The following is an 18,385-nucleotide window of genomic DNA, read 5'->3' as shown; positions in this document are numbered from 1 at the left end:
CGGAGACACATAAAAAATCATTAAAGACGGAGTGGCGGGGTCGGAAAACACCACAAAATGAAACCTGGAATAAAAAAAGGGGGGGGGGGGGGGGGTGGGGAAGGGGGATGAAAAGGAAACGCTCATTGCCTTGAAGTATGTTTCTTCTTTGGAGCCCGTTTTAAAACCCATCATCGACCAAGCGCAAGGTAACGTTATGACAATGCAATCTTGCATTGAATGTCAAGTCAAATTCTCATTTCAGGTGTCGGAATGGTGGGGGGGGGGCGGGTTATCCCATGGTAATGATGCCCTTGGCACCATGCCCCAAGGCCAATGCATGATGTGCGTAGATGATAAGCGTATCACCTAATCACCCCAGGGTATCCATAACTAGTTTCAATCAAATCCCCTGACACGCCGGCTGAATCGATGTGACGTGACTGAGATGTGTGGACTCTTCGACATTTAGCTATATCCGCTGTGTTTGTCAAGTCAGGTCAAACGTGAATTGTTTCTTTGTATGATCTGTGCCCTTTTCTCGAAGAGCTTATTCTTGAAATCGGAGAACAGGAGAATACTGAAGCGTCAATGGCGAAAACTTAGATTGGTTCAACAGCTGGTATGGTATCATCCTGCTACTACTGAATTATATGCTATTTTACCGTTGACGATTCGGATTCCCGCTGCCCTTTTTTTTTTTTTTTTTTTTTTTTTTTATTATTATTATTTATTTATGTATTTTATTTGTTTTTATTTTACACCGTGTTCTTAGGTAGCCTGTGGAACCTGAATATCGCGATTGGGCTACATATTGGATATGCACTTTTCCACATGGTGAAAAACATCCCCGTGATGGGCAAGCGAACTGTTGGATGGTGGGTAGTTATGGTTGGGGAAGGGAGGGGTGGGGAAGATCACCAGCCGAGAAAGAAAAAAAAAATAAAAATAAACGCACACTTTTGATTCGATCCTGAATATACTATATAGCCTGAACTCGGTTTTTCTTTTCAATCAACATCGGTTTGAAGATACAACAACGACCTTGGGAACGGAGGAGGAGCATGATACTTGTTCCCAACGGAGACCCTGATTGCAGATCACAGAAGACCCGACTGGGGCAAAATTGACTACAGCGGACATAGACTTCTGCTTCCGGTTGGTTGGAAACAGGAAGAGGATTGGAAAATACATTCTAGAACAACGAAGAATTGATTCCTTGGATGGCAGCCTTGTTGATGATACCTTTCAACTTTTCACAGGGGATCGATCTCTGACACTGGGGTTCCCGAAAAGAAGGAAATCGGGGTCTGTCTGTCTTTGGGATGTCAACCACAATAGCAAGTGCCCTGGGGGGTTCCATCCAAGCAGCATCCACGACCAGAAGTGAAAAAAAGAAATCTCCACGTCATGGGGCAGAGCTGAGCCAACACAGCAAAAGGGTTTCCAGCCAGGACGAAACAGTTTGCGATGCATAGAAACTTTGTTTTGCAGGGTTGAAGGGTTGAAGGGTTGAAGGGGGGGGCGGGCAGGCAGGCTGGCAGGCAAGGGAGGCAGGCAGGCAGGGAGGCAGGCAGGCCGGCAAGCGTGGTCCTGCCGCAGCGGGCCAAGGGGGGGGGGGGGGGGGGGGGTTCCAGATGCCGGGACTCAGGGCTATTAGGTAAGGCGCCCCCCCCTGGCTGGCAAAGGGGGAGGGGGTCAGTGCGACCCTGGCCAGCAACTCCGGTTAGTCAGCATCCCCAGCAGACCGTCTCGCTCTCCGTCACGCCCCGGGCTGAGCCTCCAATGGCCATGGGAGAGCCGCAAGGAGAGGCGCACCTTGGCGCAACCTTGGAGCCTGCAGATGACGTAGGTGATTGGCTGGGCCACTCCACCAAAGCTAATGAACGAACAGCCCCTTTCCAAGGTTTGGAGCCCAATTTTCAGGAACCGGTCAGGGCCAGCAGCCAATGGCGCCGGGGCCCCGTTCGACTTTGGGCGAAACCCTAAAATAAACAAGATGCAGGAACCAACGTTCGATCGAGAAGCATTTTCCATCTCAGGGGTTTCTTCCCTGTGTGGCGGCCAGAGTGTCGTGCGATGTGTGTGTGTGTGTGTGTTGTGTGTTGTGTGTTGTGTGTTGGTGTTTCAGGACGGTGAGTATTTCCAAAAAAAAAAAAAAAAAAAGGATACGAGTGAAGTATTCCTTTTTTATTTTTTCTTTTTCTATTTTTTTGTTTCTGTCTCGTCGTGATTTGGCCACGAATTTCGCTGGTCCCACACAATGTGTCAAAGATATAATGCCGTGGCGATTGGGACTACTTCCAACTCCTCCGCTTCCAACTCCTCCGTAAAATCCAGCCCTGAACTGTCGTTGACTTGTTCCCGTTGCCGTCATTCGCTGTCACCAGTGTGTTATTAGTATTTGGTAACTAACTAGTTATATCCATGGATAGATAAGATTAAAATACTTCCAGGTTATCCGCTATGCCGGGATACGCAGAGCAGAAGCAACAGCATCCTAAGCGGGTGACTAAGCTGACCCTGTGGAGCTGTTTGTGCTTGTTCTCCTTCACCTGCTCCACTGCCGTCTCCATTCTCCATCGACATCTTCCGGCATCCATTCCTTGTGTCGGAGAACTGGTTTCCCACCTCCCTCCTTTTATTTTTATCTTAAATAGCCTTCACGCCCCTCTGCGCGCGCAGTGCTAACCTCAACACATCCGCCTCCTTTCGGAACTGTCCTTGATCCGATTTCGAAGATTCCCCTTGTTCTTGCGGTCAATTCTCACTCCTTAAAAGACTGCAGAGCAGCTGGATCTTCGCGTACCCTCCCTTGATCTGTCTATGCGCTGAATCGCCTGGCTGGATTCCATTCATTGAACAAATACTATCTATCCCTATATCCTTTCGAATATCAAATCGCACATATTCTTCTTCCGCTTTTGTTGTTGGCTACTCGGAGCTAGTCCTCTGACCCTTCGAAAATCGAACTCGAACATCGCCCTGATCCAAATCCTCAACAGGCAAGAAATTGAAAATACCCGCTTTGATAGCGCTTATCTGTTAAAAAATGGCACCACAACAAATCCTCAAGTACTTGGCCGTTGCAGCTGGCCTCCTGGCCTCCGTCTCCATTGCACACCCTATGAGCCTTGTCGAAGTTTGGGAGACCGTCACGGTTGTGGAAACCGTCGTGGTCACCGCCACCGACACTGTTGTGCTAGGGGAGCCGTCGACAACCCTCCCTTCTGCCTGCTACGTGAACGCCGTCTCAACTTCCACTCTCAATCCTGCTTCGGCATCCAGCGTGCCTTCAGCTATCTCCTGCGAACTATCCCGCCCAAGTTCTGCACCTACGTCTACTTCATTACAACTGCCAGCTACAACAACTACTCAGCCTTCTCCACCAGACCCATCCTCACAGACCTACGCCTCTGCTCCTTCTCCTCTCGGCCTTGCCGCCTCCTATCCTTCTGCTGAACCCGTCGCTAAAAAACCCGAAACCACCTCTTCCCCAGGCAGAAAACCCTGCACAGAACAACACCCCTGCATAGGTGACATGACTCACTGGGGCGGTGGTCTCGGTTCATGCGGATTGGTAGTCAACACTCGGAATGAAAGTGTTGTCGCTCTTCCGGCCGGGCTCATGGGTGTACAAAGCAACGACAACCCATTTTGCGGCCTGACTGTGACTGTCACCCATGGGGAACATTCACATAAAGCTACCGTGGGTGACAAGTGCATGGGCTGCGTAAGTCCCCTTCCCCAATCCGTCCGTCCCAAATTCTCTGGCCCAAATATAAAAGACATAAATTCATGAATAATTGAAACTAAAATCCTAATCTTTCATCCTGACATATAGAATGGTCATTCCATTGATGCGACCGAACTACTGTTCTTGACTGTGTAAGTTGGACCCAATATTTTCCCTTATCAAGCTCGTATATGAGTTGAGTTGTACATCATCCACTAACGTTTGCCACAGCGCACCGAACGGCGACGGCCGTGTTCACAATGTTACATGGTGGTTCGATTAGTCGTATCTAAAAATAAAAGTCCCATCAACGATCTAGATGGCTGGCAAACACCTCTTGTTTTGCCCTTTACCTTTTTTTTTTTTTTTTTTTTTTTTTTTTTTCTCTCTTTCCATTCTCTTCTTAAGTGAGGCGGGTTAAAAGTATAAAAGCCCAGGAAAACAGACAACATGCATGGTATCATCGTAAGCCCTCACTCATGGACACGATGGCATTCTTGCACTTCCTTCTGTCTCACTTGCTTATTCACTGTCAAGCGATTTTGTGTGAGATCTATTTAGAGACTATTTTCTGAATGAATTTCGGTTGAAATCTCTTTTCGTCTTCTCATGGAGAGATTTGAAAAATTGTTTAGACTGACTTGAACACCTAGGAGGTTGGAGAAGTTGAAGTCGAATGAGGAGAAACGACATGGACTCGTTACCTTGATATACTGTGATCGTCATATTTACCGCATTATCTCCTACCTCTCCACAGCTAACAGGATAGTTGAAACAACGGCAAAGACTGATTAAACTGGTAAAGAACCAAACTGCCGGAGTGACTTACTTTGCTCGTTGCACACGCGATGAGTGAAGGAGTTGAAAGGAAAGAGAAAGAGTGGGAGGGAGAGACGCAAAAAGCAGAAAGGGAAGGCTGCTTGGTCACGCTGTTTTGATACCTCCGCCTGGTCTTTATCAGGTCTTCCTTTTCAAGGTAATACGAGGCTTCTTCACAAATCGGAGACGACATCTCAGCTCTCTGGATCCGTTGTTTGATTTGGGTTTTCTATGTGATGAACAACCGTTGCGGTTGCTGTTGCGGTTTCCTCCCGGCAATTTGCATCTTCCAGGGATAGTTGCCGAGAATTGTTTTAATGCAAAGGCTAGATGGGATCCCTATATGTATGTATGTACAATGGAAGTGAATTGAATTCTTGAGAAGGCCATAGGGCTTCCTTTCATCCCAAAATATGCCCATATTGGATACGGTGCTCTCAAAAGCCCTTCTCTTTGGTGCTCAGCATGTCACAATGCATCCTTATATGCACGCAAGCGTCATTATTTGGCAGCTATCGGTTTTTACCACTTCCCACCCATTCAATTTCCTCGGTGTCATAATTGACGGTCGGCAACAATGAACACCACCACCACCCTTTGCTCCAACGACCACGAAATACTGGAATAAGAAACCAACCCGATCCTTGGGGAATTACCAACATTTTCTACACCAAACTGCCTGGCATCTGATACATTTGACCGTCATGAGTCCCTCGGAATGCCCAAAAGGGAAGTGTGCCTAGGGTTTAAGCAATCACTTAGTCATGCAGATAAGCTCTGTTGGGCTGAACCTTTTTGACGGGAGTTAATAAGTTAGTTGAAGTTAGCTTACCGAACTTCATCAAAGTGGCGACCTTGAGAATGATATATCCCAACTACCTCCGTTTCACTCTGTTTGCTCGTTTTACATCTTGAAATTTGAACTTTTAAATCCGATGCAAAACTTACGGTATAGAATATATAGTCAACTACGACCAAGTTATTCTTCAACCTCGTCGTCAACAGTTACCTATCTTTTTAACTCCAAACGGTCATCAGGCCCTTTCCAGCTAACAGTTGACTATTTGCACAAATACGGTTCCTGAGCTAATCCAAAACGGAGGTTGATAGAATGAATGGTTAGTTGGCTCTTTAAGCATCCTTCAGATGTGGCTCCTTGTTTTAATTTTGCCGTAATAGCATCTCAAAAGGATAAGGAAGGGGCTCTGAATGTTTGCTCTACGCGCGCTCCCGCCACGGATTCGGATAGATGCAATTCCCAACCCCCCGGGGCAGACACTATTCACAATCTCACAAGTATTTTTGATTTACTTCTCGGATTCTTGGATTGCAACGGGGGTTATTATGATCTTCAACAGAATAGCGTCAAATCCCCGGCAGATGCCAAGCAACGGTTTGCAGTGCGCGAAGTATTATTATTATTATTATTATATGTTCGACCTAGGAAACGAAAATCAACATAACAGGATGATTGAGGGAGAATGTTGTTGAAGTAACTCAAACCAGGATGTTAATCAAGGGGGAGATCGATTCTTGGAAGGGAGCGCTGTCAAATTGTGTATGACCCCTAAATGGGCCTATGACCTCCATCACTTTTCGTTACTTAATAAGAAACAAGCCTGCATACTGGAAAAACTTGAAATACATAATTTATGGTAATAGCTGTTGCCTCAGGTAACTGAATGTGGATGGGAATTATTTTGCGTAATATATTGGAATCAAACACAACCCAAAAAGGAAAAGGAAAAAGAGAAAAGAAACGATGCGTAAAATATTCATGGGTGAAAATGGGGCAATCGGTGGAGACAAGGGAAAAAAGAAATACAAAACCTGGTACTGTTAAAAAGAGACGTCAAAAAGCAAGTAGCAAACAAGCAAAAAATCATACATAACCGTGGATACTCTCGTTACAACGACGATGACATAAGTGGAAAACACGGGCAAAAACCAAGAGAACACTAGAAACGGGTTAAACAGGAAGAATGGAAAGGAAAAGAGAATGTTGATCAATCAACATCCAGATGATGATCATGTGCTAATCTATGCTATATTTATCGACAGATGGGCTGCAGTCGTTGGAGGTGAGATGCGGACGTTGGACATGTACTTTCGTCCATTTCACGCCTTGACAGTGTAATATCCAATGACCATATCTTTTAACCACTGCACATCAGACAAGACTCTGGATTCTCAATGCTGCCTGTAGTTGAGTAAAATTCATCAGTATTCCGTATTGGAAGAGGGCCGGGGCGTTATCGGTTTATAGTGCGTAAAAGGAAAGGGTAGAATACTTACAAGCAATAACCTTCTGAGAATAGATATCCGCCTCACTTTCTTCTGTGATTGCTTTTTCACTCTTAGACTCGCTGGTCCCATTAAGCTGGGTGGTTTCTGGCGTGGTTTCCTCGGTACTCGGGATAGCTACGACGGACGCGGGAGAAACGGAACTCGAGCTCAATTCAGACGCATCCAATATATTGGAAGAGGATGTCTGGTCGTTGGCTTGGATTTTATCGTACATGGGTCGAGGAACAGAGGAGTAGGCACTAGTATAGCTCGCGGAAACAGCGGCACGTTTTTTCATAGCACCATTGACACGAGCAACGTTGGTGTCCGCAACCTTGAGCTGTTCTTGATCCACGGTGAACTGGATTGGAGCAGACGCGGCCATTGTACGGAGATAATACATGCCAGTCTTCAAGCCGAGTTTCCAGCCGGTGAAGTGCATGCTGGTAATCTTACCCATGGTGGGCTCTTTCAAGTGGATATTGAGAGATTGAGATTGGTCGATGAAGGCACCTCGATCGGCAGCCATCTGAACAATGGTTCGCTGAGAGATTTCCCAGACGGTTTTGTAAAGTGCTTTGATATCCTGTGGGATATTGGGAATGTTTTGGATAGAGCCTCCATCTGCAATAATTCGATTCTTCATGTTGTCGGACCAGAGACCCAAGTCCACCAGATCCTTCAAAAGCCACGGGTTGACAATTTGGAACTCGCCTGCAAGGACACGGCGCGAGTAGATATTAGAGGTGTAAGGTTCGAAGCATTCGTTGAATCCAAGAATCTGGCTAGTGCTGGCAGTAGGCATGGGAGCAACAAGCAAACTATTGCGGACTCCATGCTTAGCGATCTCCTGTTTCAGAGAATCCCAATCCCAGAGATCGGTGGGAGTGACACCCCACATATCATACTGAAGGATGCCCTGGGAGACTGGAGAACCTTCATATGAGGAATATGGGCCGTCAACCTTAGCTAGCTCACAGGACGCAGTCAAACAGGCATGGTAAATTGTTTCAAAAATTTGAATATTCAACAGCTTGGCTTCAGGGGAATCAAATGGAAGTCGCAAAGCGAGGAAAGCATCAGCAAGGCCCTGAACACCGCAGGCAATTGGGCGATGGCGGAAGTTGCTTCGTTTGGCTTCCTCGACTGGATAGTAGTTTCGGTCGATGATTCTGTTAAGGTTGCGAACGACGACTTGAGTTACTTCGTGGAGCTTGCCAAAATCATATTCTCCACGTACAGCATCCACGAAGGTAGGTAAGGCAATGGAAGCCAAGTTGCAAACAGCAACTTCATCAGGTGAGCAGTACTCGATGATCTCAGTGCATAGATTGGAGCTTCTAATAGTCCCCAGGTTCTTTTGGTTGCTCTTCTTGTTGCAAGCATCCTTGTAGAGCATAAAGGGGTTACCAGTCTCAGTTTGAGCCTCGAGAATAGCATACCAAAGTTTCTGGGCCTTGATGGTTTTCTTGCCTCTGCCTTCCTTTTCATATCTATACCACGAATCATATTAGTTCTAATTGCACGGCTAGATTCGCTTAGATCAAACATACTTCTCATAAAGAGCCTCAAACTCATCACCATAGACATCCGCCAAGCCTGGTGCTTCATTTGGACAGAACAGAGTCCATTCACCATTCTTCTCAACGCGTTTCATAAATAGATCAGGTGTCCAAAGTGCAAGGAATAGATCACGAGCACGAACTTCTTCCTTGCCGTGGTTTTTCCGGAGATCCAAGAATTCGAAAATATCAGTATGCCATGGCTCAAGATAGATGGCAAACGCTCCTGGGCGCTTGTTACCTCCCTGATCGACGTATCTGGCAGTGTTATTGAAAACGCGGAGCATAGGAACAATTCCGTTTGAAGAGCCATTCGTTCCAGCAATGTAGGAACCGGTACCACGGATGCGGTGAATGTTAAGACCAATACCACCAGCGGTCTTTGAAATTAAAGCACAAGTTTTCAGGGTGTCATAAATACCCTCGATGCTGTCTTCCTTCATATCAATGAGGAAGCACGAGGCCATCTGAGGCTGGGGAGTACCAGCGTTGAAAAGGGTAGGAGAGGCATGAGTGAAGTACTTTTGCGACATGAGGTTATATGTCTCAATGACTCTCTCCACATCATCTCCATGGATCCCAATAGCAACACGCATAATCATGTGCTGTGGGCGCTCTGCAACCTTGCCATTGATTCTAAGCAGGTAAGACCTCTCCAGAGTCTTGAATCCGAAGTATTGGTAGTTGAAGTCGCGATCGTAAACAATAGCTGAGTTGAACTCATCTGCATGTCTCATTACGATTTCGTACGTACTCTGTGATATCATGGGGGCAGGACGTCTGTTCTTGGGATTGTGGTAGTGGTACAGATCATCTATCACGGACGAGAATTGCTTCTTGGTTTGCTTGTGAAGGTTGGATACAGCAATCCGGGCAGCTAGAATTGCGTAGTCTGGATGGGTAACGGTCATATACGCTGCAGTTTCAGCCGCCTATATATATCAGAGAGATGAAGTTAGACCGCATTCTCTAGCATTACGTCGGAAGGGGGATTGGGGAGATGTTCTGACCAGGTTGTCCAACTCGACTGTTGTTACTCCTTGGTAGACGCCAGAAATGACCTTCTGGGTGATAGCCGCGGCATCGACATGCTCTGGATCTAGGCCATAACAGAGTCTAGACACACGAGCTGTGATTTTATCGAACTGCACACGCTCCTTGCGTCCATCTAAGCAATTTCCCAGTGTCAGCAAATGGCGTATCTCAGTCCGTAGTGGAGGTTGACATAATAAGATAATTGCAAGGAGGAAATACAGCCTGACATGGGGACGAAGGTTTATAGGAGCTTACCTCTCTTGTAGACAAACATCTTGAAATAAATTCTCTATTGAATCGTCTCAAGGCAATGAAGATCCTCCGTAGTTGGAAAATCTCTAGTACCGCAAAAAAGAAACGGGAAGAGAGGAGGCAAAATGGGTTAAGATGTCAAATGAAGAACACGAATTAATGAAGACAGCAGTTTTTATGAGGGACAGAAGAGAAAAATTAATGGAGGATGGTGATGAAGAAGAGAGGAAGAAGAAATGAGAATTGGAAGTGGGGAAAAGAGACGAGGTGGTGAGGAAGACTTTGCTTTAAGCCAAAGACGCGTTTTCGAGGCTTGGAAAGGGAGACGTGATCTGCAGGCGTGTGTCCAAGGCTTAACCGGTAGGGAGGCGGGAGATCACGTGACAAAGGTCACAGGAATTTGATAACCAATTATGAAATGGACGACAGTGCATCCCTTTAATAGGCCCAGCACATACACACTCTGGCTATTTTATCTATTGTGGGAGTGACTGGGGGTTTGTAGCTGAGGAAGAGGTTTATTGACATTTTTTAGAGAATGTTAAAGCGAACGATTTGAGAGCAAAGAGCTTAAAAAATTCCATGAATGACCACCAGTACGATTAAGAGTTCATGAATATTCCAGGGAACTAGAGAACAGATAGAACGGCAAAAATAAGAAGAAATATAAAATATCCTGCGAGTTTTACTCGAATGGCTACAATGGCAGAATACCTATATGCAACACCCGAGCTAACGACATAAATCAACTAACATAGATGTATAGATGATACAAGATGGGGAATCTCGGATGTAGATTGTTGGGGGGAAAAATGGACAAAATAAAAAACAATCGCACGACTTAACCTCGTCTATAACAAACCATACGACCATCCCCTCATATCGATGTGTAAAACGAAAGGCTGGAACTTGTGTCGGAGGTTGCTGGGACAAACCGTGCCACCACCATCTTACAATGCAGAGACAAATCCCACAAACGCGACGATAGCTGTGACAGCCATAGAGTCAACCTTGTGTACATATCCAGCGCCAGAACCGGTTGGGGAGGCACCAGAGCCACCCGAGGTGGTGCTGCTGCCCTTGCCGTCGGGGCCTCCGCTGCCGCTTCCGCTGCCAGTGGCTCCCGTTGGAGCGGAGGTAGACTGAGATCCGGTTGGTTTGGAGCTGGTGTCGATGAGAGCTGCAATAAGAGTCCCATCAGTCAATTTGTATTATTGTGTTTAAATAACGCGCGGGAGAGCCAACACTTACAAACTTTATGGCCAGCCTCGGCGCAGGAGGTGGAAAAGGAGTTTAGGGCTTCCTTGACCTTGTTGTCGGGACAGAGACGAAGGATCTCCTTTTGGACGTTCTTGTTGGCGCAGACCGACTTAAGGTCAGCTGGGTCCTTTTGGGTGCTACGGATCAATTAACAACGGTGTAATTATTTCCAAATGTAAATTTTCTTTCAGTTTATATATATATATATATTTTCTTTTAGTCGCTCCCTTTGCTTTTCCTCGTGGGGAATTTGGGCGGAGAGTTTGGACACAACGTACTTGACGGCGCTGATAAGACATCCTGGAGGGATGGCAAAGACGATATTGAACAGCGCCAATAGCGCAACGACGAAAATAGATTTCGCAGCAAGCATTTTGGCGGTGTATGGCACTGTTAACCGGGGTCGGTGACGTGTTTCGAAACCGAAATTAATTCGATGAATCCGAGGGAATGTCTTGATTTTGTCACAAACTCGAGGCTGCACGGCAGAGAGAATGAGAAATGAAAATAATAAAGGAGTGTAATTGAGTGAGTGAGGTATTTGATATGGAAAGGAGTGGACTGCGTTCAATGAAAACGCAGAGAGAAAAAAGGAGCGTCCGGGAAAAAGGGAACCTTGGAAGTTTGTTGAACAGTGCTGAAGTTGAAGAAGGGATGGCAACAAGTATTATTCTTGGGTGCAAGGTTTGTTCCTGTCAAAAGCCCTGCAACCCCAAATTAGGAATAGTCGCATCGAGTGGAAATACTGGAGGCGGATAGACTAACTGGTTATGGTTTAGCTTCCTTCCCTTTTTTGGTTCAGGGACCCAGAGCTCTACTTAATTTTGACTTGTTTGTATTGTTCCGAAACCCTACGGACAATATCTGTGATTGAAGGCAGTGGATATCAGAATAAGGCAGACAAATGAGAATGCTTAAACGATGAATAACCAAAGCAATGACTTACATACTGAACATAGCCAGGTACATATATACTGAAAGTTTCTATCATGGCCTGCCTTAAAAAAGAGCTCGATTGCTGGTGAATAACAGTATATTTTTCATTTCTATTCTGTGAGACAATCCATCTATGAATCTGATCAAGATTTTCATCTTCCTAAAAAGCAGAAACAAATACAAAAGAGATTGAATAAAGAAAAATATCAAATCATTAACCCCCCTTAGCCCACCTTACACCTCTTTCCCTATAGCCATTTAGACCTTCCACCCCTCATCCTCCTGACTAACAATAATCTCCTGAACCTCCATCCGAAAATCCACAATCTCCCTGCCATTAAGCAAATCATTCTCCCTAGCCCTCCGATCCGCCTCCTCCTCATCCCTCGCAATCCCCGCCTTTACATGTCTCGCAACTAACCTCTTCCGCGCCGTCTCGAACTCCACCTCAACAAACCACAACTCATCCATCAAACCCGCCGCCTCATTCCACGGCTCTTTATCAAGACTCAGATAATTCCCTTCGAAAAATATCACCCGCGTCGTTGGCGGGATGGCCACATCGTCTTCCACGGGATCTTTAACTGCATGGTCGAAACTTGGCGCATAGAGTGTCGGCGAGTCAGGAGTCAGCGGTTCCCGCAACGCACGCACTAATCGTAGGAATTTCACGGGGTCAAATGTGAAGGCTGCGCCCCGTCTGGCGGTTGCGTAAGCGGGCTCTGGCATCGCGGCAAGCTGGGCGCGGGAGAGGTGGTAGCCGTCCATTGAGACTGCCGTTGAAACCGGTGTGGATGTGCCTGGGGTAATCGTAGAGTAAAGTTGATTTACCCGCTCAGCCATGACGGTTGCCAGAGAGGTTTTGCCGGAGCCAGGGATTCCGCTGATGGCGATCATGAGACGGGCGGAAGGTGGGATGGATTTGAATTTGGCTGTGGACAAGGGAGATATCATTTGTTAGGGAGATATATTAATTCCTGAGAGACTGATGTATTGCAGAATGGGAAAACGGAACCCCTCATCTGCATTGACATGGCATTTATATAACAGATTAACTGTGCAGTAGCGGCCCTTACCCCATGCCTTGTCCACGAGCCTTCTGACCTGCTCTTCCATATTCTCATTTGGCTATTATTCTTTGTAGAAGGGTGTATTTCGTATAGTTGGATAAGTGTCACCTGAACAGTGATAGTATTGATGCTTGTAATATAACTAAGAGGAAAACAAAATCAGAACTCAGTTAGTTAAACAACTAGGAAGTAAACGATGGGATTTTTAAGAGGTATGATATACGGTATTACAAATAAGTGGCAGGCATCCCGTATGTACCTCCGGCCCCTGAAACTCAGAGGAGAGCCTCCGTTGCAGGAAATCCCGGGCTTGGAGAATGTGGGGCAAACCGAAATTTGGAGGTTCGGAAAGCGGAGCTACTGTCGGGCCGAAATCTCTGACCCGAACTAAGGACTTTGCTTTCATGTGTCGGCAAAACCTAAAATATCCCTAGGCTTTTTTCAGACGTCTCTCGATTCTTTTATTTTTTGATATATTGGGCCTGATGGTGACAACTAATGTGATGGGCGTTTTAATCCTATGAATATTGATTTCGATTGGCATTTGTCTGGTGACATGTTGAGTGTATTTTACCAGAAGCACAACCCAGCTATCCACATGAATTGATGTCTTACAATGCAAATCTTCTGGCAAATATGCCTAGGACTGCGCTGACCAGCTGTGAGAATTACTGCTATTATTTGCCACAATCTGAGAAAAGCCAAGCTTATCAGAAGGCAACGAAGGAGCTTCTCACCGTGGCGTCATCGAAGATCATGTCTTGCATTCACAGCTACTGAACATCGATAGGGCAAGTATTTCTTGAAATGAAATACCATTTCTATTGATTCCAGTGAATGATCAAAGTTGACAACTTAAAAAAGACCCAATCAAACCAACAAGGGTATCACACAAATGAGCCAATCATCTGGCAATATAAAAAAAAATCTGTTGCCAGGTTAAAAAAAAAAGAGGGGGTGGCCGGGGGTGGGGGGGAGAAAACAAAATTCAAAGATAGTTCCAACATATTAAATCATCTCATTCTCTCATCTCTTCTACAAAACTGCAGCAATCGCAACCGCCGCAGCCGCACCACCAATGGCCCAATTGGCATTTTCAGCGGCTCTCGGCCCAGCATTTGGTCCCTTACCCGCGCTTGGGGTGCCTTGCAACTTCTCTTGACCAGCTGTAACCGTGACCGGGCCGAAAGCGTTTTCCAAATCTTTTCCAGTCAGTTTCGTTGTGATAGAGGCTTTTGTCTTGGCTGAGTTCATTTTTAATGTGCAATCGGCTAGGACTGTTCCGTCAAGAGAGCAGGCGGCATCAACAGTTCTGGAATCAAAAAAGTTAGTACGAAGGTATGAAAAAGAAAGCGCCTTGTGTAAATTTATTTGTCCATTTTGGATTTAGGAGATTGGGGACGCAAATGACCGAGAACCATAGAGGGGTTCCTCACATTTCAGAAACAACGATGTTTTGCGAGTATGTTTTCGGGCCTTGTATAATTGTTATGGAGTCAAGACCCTCAATTTCTTGGCACCTATTGCCTACTAGATCCTTGACACAGCCTGCAACATCTATTCCAAATGTAATGGCGTCTTTGCCCTATGAGAAAGGAAGATGTTTAGTTATTTGATTTTCCATTGACTCTGTAGGTGAGAGTTCTGGAAGACGCGAACTGAAAAGGTGACCAAATGATGTAATAGAGTATACGTACAACGCCGATGATAGATGCCTGGCTGGGAGTTGGAGTGACACCGGGAATCATGATGGTAAAGACAGTGACAGGGCCAGTTGTTGTAGCTGTCACAGGCTCAGCAGCTGTAGATGAGGCTGCCATGCCCAATACCGCCAGAGACAGCGTGATAAATGCGATTTTAATCATGATTGTCCGTAAAGTAGGTATTGATTCTACTCCTGTAGTATGTTCTGTTCAGTTCCTCGATAGAAAAGTTTAAAGGAGGAATTTGATATGATAATAACACCTACTATCAGGTCATGCAAGGCAAATTTATACAGCAACAAAAAAGGTTAGAAAAGCACAATTTACAGGGGGGAGAAAACCAACGCGAATCATATAAATTTCTCCAAAGCCTCATTGTCATTCTTCGACGACGTTCTCAATCAAAAGCCCCTTCGCTTGTCTTTCGACACACCGTCCTCGCAGGGTCGTAGCTAGCCATGAGCCTCGTTTGCGCTCACTGCCTAGTGCATGGGTGCGAGTATGTCAAGAGGAGGCTAAGCTCGGATAATATTTGGCTGAGGTGACATCGGCCTAGGACTTATCAAGCAATCTTGGAATGTTGCAAGACCCAAAGCACTCTTTCTGAGAGTCCTTCAACAGTTCAACGTGGCAGTAGTTAAGTTTATCGAATGGGTCGGGTTCAAAGATCTTATAATTAGCGGAACCGAATTACAACTAATTTGCTAGCAATCAAGAAAAACGAATAATTGGCATGATTTTTCCTAGAATCTACAGTCGGCTCTGGTCCTATTTAGAGGGTTGACTCAAATCTTAACTACTACTAATCTCTTAATCGAATTCGGATGAACGAATTTGAATGAGCAATTTAACCGTATAGTTAAGGAAGTAAGAAGCGTGTCGTCCTTGTAAGTAGGAAATATTGCCCAACGTTTCGAAAATCTTACAAGGTAAGCCTGTGAGGCCCACCTACTTGGGAGGCTTTCCAAATTTTTTCATTCCTTTTTTTTCCCTTTTTTTTATTTTTATTTTTATTTTTTTTTTTATTTTTTTTTTTCCATATTTGTAGTTAGATTTGAGCCCGGTGGTGTGTTCTCTCATCTTCCGCATCAAAATTAAAGTGTCCCGTTCAACTCCTGATGTCTGTGGAAGATCGCCAGCATAGATGTTGCAGTGGACATGGAGTCACTTTGCTTGTTGTGAACATGTTCTGCCCTGATGACATCAGAGGACTATAATAAGGACAAAGTGAACAAACATGCCTGAATATCACAAAATTTGTGAACAGGGGGGTGCTGGATGCCTACTTATCTACTGTCAGTTAGTTACCTGAAAGCGTTGCATCTAAATGGAGTTTGTTTACTCCCCGTCTTACCTTGGTCTTTGATTCTGTATTTAGTCATGTGGGACAGAACAAAGTTTATATTTAACTATGTATTTCCTTCTTTAGGATAAAAATTTATCCCTGCAGATCTTTCTGTCTGATATCGCAACTTTGTCACAAACTATTTATTCTCTTAGCAAAATGTCATTTATTCCTCTTCCTATAATCGGCGGCGATATAACAAAAGAAGTGATGGCTTAACCTGGGAGATATGTCAGAATTCTACAGATCATTTGATTGAAGAAAAAATCAGCAAATCTCCGTAACGTGTCTATCCTATTGCACTGGTGAATTGCACCAGCAAAATTGCATCGTTGCTGAGTCTGGTGATTTTGGAGACCAGTATCCTATTGAGGGCAGACGTGTGTTCGAAGATAGGGATACCACAGGCATTCGCGTCAATTAGTCGAATGGGATTATCTAGAGAAGCATGAACGAGATAAGAAAGCAGGCAGGTAACATGTTACGTGCACTATCCGATACAAATATACCTGCAGGCTACAGCCTGACAATCTCATGTGCTTTGGTTACCAAGTAATCTCACTTCTCATCGAGGATAAAGTCAACTACTCCTACAACACATGCAGGTCCACAACCTAAATAAAGTCTAAAATATAGCCTTAAAAGTTATCCGGTTTGATCCTCCCACTCGGCATGAAGTGATAAACCGATCGATGGACGGCGATGCACGGACCAGCGCCTACATCAACGCTTTGTCGAATTCCGTCAAACCCTCTGAATCTCAACTTTAAAGTCGTCTCTTCAAAATATACGTTAGAGAATTGTAAATATGGATGAATAGGTTACATATCATGAATGGAATTGGGAAATGTCATTATCATCACTACATCATATAGAAAGGGAGCCACATTGGTAGGGTCGAAACATGGATATAACAATTCATTTCGAAAAAGTTGGAGAAGAATGAGAAGGAGGAAGAAGAGAAGCAAAGAAGAAAAGAGACATCATACATAATTAATTGTTTTGTACTCTATTAATTAGAGAAAAAAGGAAAAGAGAAAAAGGGAACACTGAAGGTAACAACATGGCACACAGTAGAAAGTCGTGCTCTGTACAAGAGACTTTCACAGCATAAATTAAGAAGCAAGTGTAGAAAGAATAACTAAACAGGATTTAAAAATTAGAAGCAAAATACAAAGAGCTACTTTTCATGTATTCTTCATGAATTCTTACAATAAAAAATAAAAGAGAAGATAAAATATAAAATAAAGATGAATAGGAGCAAGAACAAGAACAAAAACATATTTGACTCAAAAGAAGTAAACTAAAAACCAGTCATCTGATAATACATGGAGGTACAGAAGGACGAAAACACAACAGAAAATTTCTTTTATATGAGAATGTGAGGAATTGATGTTCTCAGAACTGAGTAAGATTTTAAAAGAATGAAAAGAAATGGCAGCAGAGAACTCTTAATAAAACTCGATACCCAGCTTTAATGCGTGCATCCATCATAAACTTGCAAACTATATTTTGTTTCATATGAGAAAGAAGAGGAAGAAGAGAAAAAAAAAGGAAACATCACAACCATCCCCTCCTTGCTCTTTCAAGAAGCATTGGTATTGGTATTGGTATTGGTATTACCACTACTACCACTTCGAGCAGGGACATCAGTAACACCACGACCCAAATTCCTCGATAAACCCACAGCTGCCCACCATTCATCCGGAATATCCTGTCTCCGCGACAGCCGGTCAATGATAGCTTGGACCTGATGAAGATCTTCCAGGACATTACTCTGGCCGAAGGAGACATTAAATGAGGATGGAGTTGGTGTTGACGAGTCCGTTTCCGTGGGAGTGTTGGATTGTTGCTGTTGATGTTGTCGAGACTCTCGTTGCTGCTGTTGGCTACTATCCTCCCGCGATGGCAGCGTCGATATCGATAGCAATGACGATGATATCGCTGACGTTGTTGTTGTTGTTGTTGGGAGCGGACTTGGGCGACGGGGTTGATAACGATGACGATAAGCCACACGAGCACGTGCGGGATCGCGCTCCATGTCTGACTCAGGCTCTGTATCTGAGCCTTCGGACGAGGAGAGGAAATCGCAGTGGTTGCCCTGATCGGCGAATGATTCGAGGGGGATAAAGAGGCGGGTCGGGTTAGCGACACCAATTGACGAGGGGAGTGTTGTTTGTGAGGAGTTGGCTGAGCTGCGGGTGGGTGCTGTGGAGGCGGATGCCGTGGCAGAGGTAAATGAGGATTCGAAGCTGGGGAGATTATCGTCTGGTGTTATTGTTGTGAATAAGGTTTCCCACATATTATGCTCATCATCGTCGTCGTCTTCGTCTTCGTCATCGTTGGCGCCGTCGCCGTAGTAGGAACTTCGTTCAAGTCTATCTATGTTACGGCCACGAGGT

General features: G+C 45.0%; 7 protein-coding genes across 7 annotated transcripts in view; 2 read left to right on the top strand and 5 right to left on the bottom strand.

Moving 5' to 3' along the window:
• Nucleotides 1-1,764: 1,764 nt before the first annotated feature.
• Nucleotides 1,765-1,968, top strand: PAAG_07686 (hypothetical protein; the record flags this gene model as incomplete). The annotated part of the gene is made up of 1 exon (XM_015846296.1): nt 1,765-1,968. The coding sequence occupies one exon, from the start codon at nt 1,765-1,767 to the stop codon at nt 1,966-1,968; it is 204 nt and encodes a 67-aa protein (XP_015700779.1).
• Nucleotides 1,969-3,031: 1,063 nt separating this feature from the next.
• PAAG_07685 (hypothetical protein) lies at nt 3,032-4,510 on the top strand (the record flags this gene model as incomplete). Its single annotated transcript, XM_015846295.1, has 4 exons — nt 3,032-3,712; nt 3,824-3,867; nt 3,947-3,988; nt 4,369-4,510. 4 exons carry the CDS (start codon nt 3,032-3,034, stop codon nt 4,508-4,510), a joined length of 909 nt encoding a protein of 302 aa, XP_015700778.1.
• A 2,180-nt stretch (nt 4,511-6,690) lies between these two features.
• PAAG_07682 (ribonucleoside-diphosphate reductase large chain) lies at nt 6,691-9,691 on the bottom strand (the record flags this gene model as incomplete). The annotated part of the gene is made up of 5 exons (XM_015846294.1): nt 6,691-6,734; nt 6,830-8,313; nt 8,374-9,314; nt 9,393-9,550; nt 9,673-9,691. The coding sequence occupies 5 exons, from the start codon at nt 9,689-9,691 to the stop codon at nt 6,691-6,693; spliced, it is 2,646 nt and encodes an 881-aa protein (XP_015700777.1).
• A 928-nt stretch (nt 9,692-10,619) lies between these two features.
• On the bottom strand, nt 10,620-11,302 carry PAAG_07681 (hypothetical protein; the record flags this gene model as incomplete). The annotated part of the gene is made up of 3 exons (XM_002790336.2): nt 10,620-10,849; nt 10,921-11,066; nt 11,208-11,302. 3 exons carry the CDS (start codon nt 11,300-11,302, stop codon nt 10,620-10,622), a joined length of 471 nt encoding a protein of 156 aa, XP_002790382.1.
• Nucleotides 11,303-12,123: 821 nt separating this feature from the next.
• Nucleotides 12,124-12,981, bottom strand: PAAG_07680 (hypothetical protein; the record flags this gene model as incomplete). The annotated part of the gene is made up of 2 exons (XM_002790335.1): nt 12,124-12,797; nt 12,942-12,981. The coding sequence occupies 2 exons, from the start codon at nt 12,979-12,981 to the stop codon at nt 12,124-12,126; spliced, it is 714 nt and encodes a 237-aa protein (XP_002790381.1).
• Nucleotides 12,982-13,970: 989 nt separating this feature from the next.
• Nucleotides 13,971-14,800, bottom strand: PAAG_07679 (hypothetical protein; the record flags this gene model as incomplete). Its single annotated transcript, XM_002790334.1, has 3 exons — nt 13,971-14,247; nt 14,372-14,520; nt 14,633-14,800. 3 exons carry the CDS (start codon nt 14,798-14,800, stop codon nt 13,971-13,973), a joined length of 594 nt encoding a protein of 197 aa, XP_002790380.1.
• Nucleotides 14,801-17,568: 2,768 nt separating this feature from the next.
• The window catches only part of PAAG_12446 (hypothetical protein), a gene marked incomplete at both ends in the record, with an annotated part of 1,779 nt that continues 962 nt past the window's right edge, over nt 17,569-18,385 (bottom strand). The window contains one exon of the mRNA XM_015847931.1: nt 17,569-18,361. Within this exon, the coding sequence (XP_015702470.1) occupies nt 17,569-18,361 (793 nt within the window). The remainder of the gene's footprint in view (nt 18,362-18,385) is intronic.

This window comes from Paracoccidioides lutzii, assembly GCF_000150705.2.
Source record: "Paracoccidioides lutzii Pb01 unplaced genomic scaffold supercont2.26, whole genome shotgun sequence".
Classification (NCBI taxonomy): Eukaryota; Fungi; Ascomycota; class Eurotiomycetes; order Onygenales; family Ajellomycetaceae; genus Paracoccidioides; species Paracoccidioides lutzii.
Note: the sequence above shows the minus strand (reverse complement) of the source record. Positions and strands in the feature narration are given on the sequence as shown.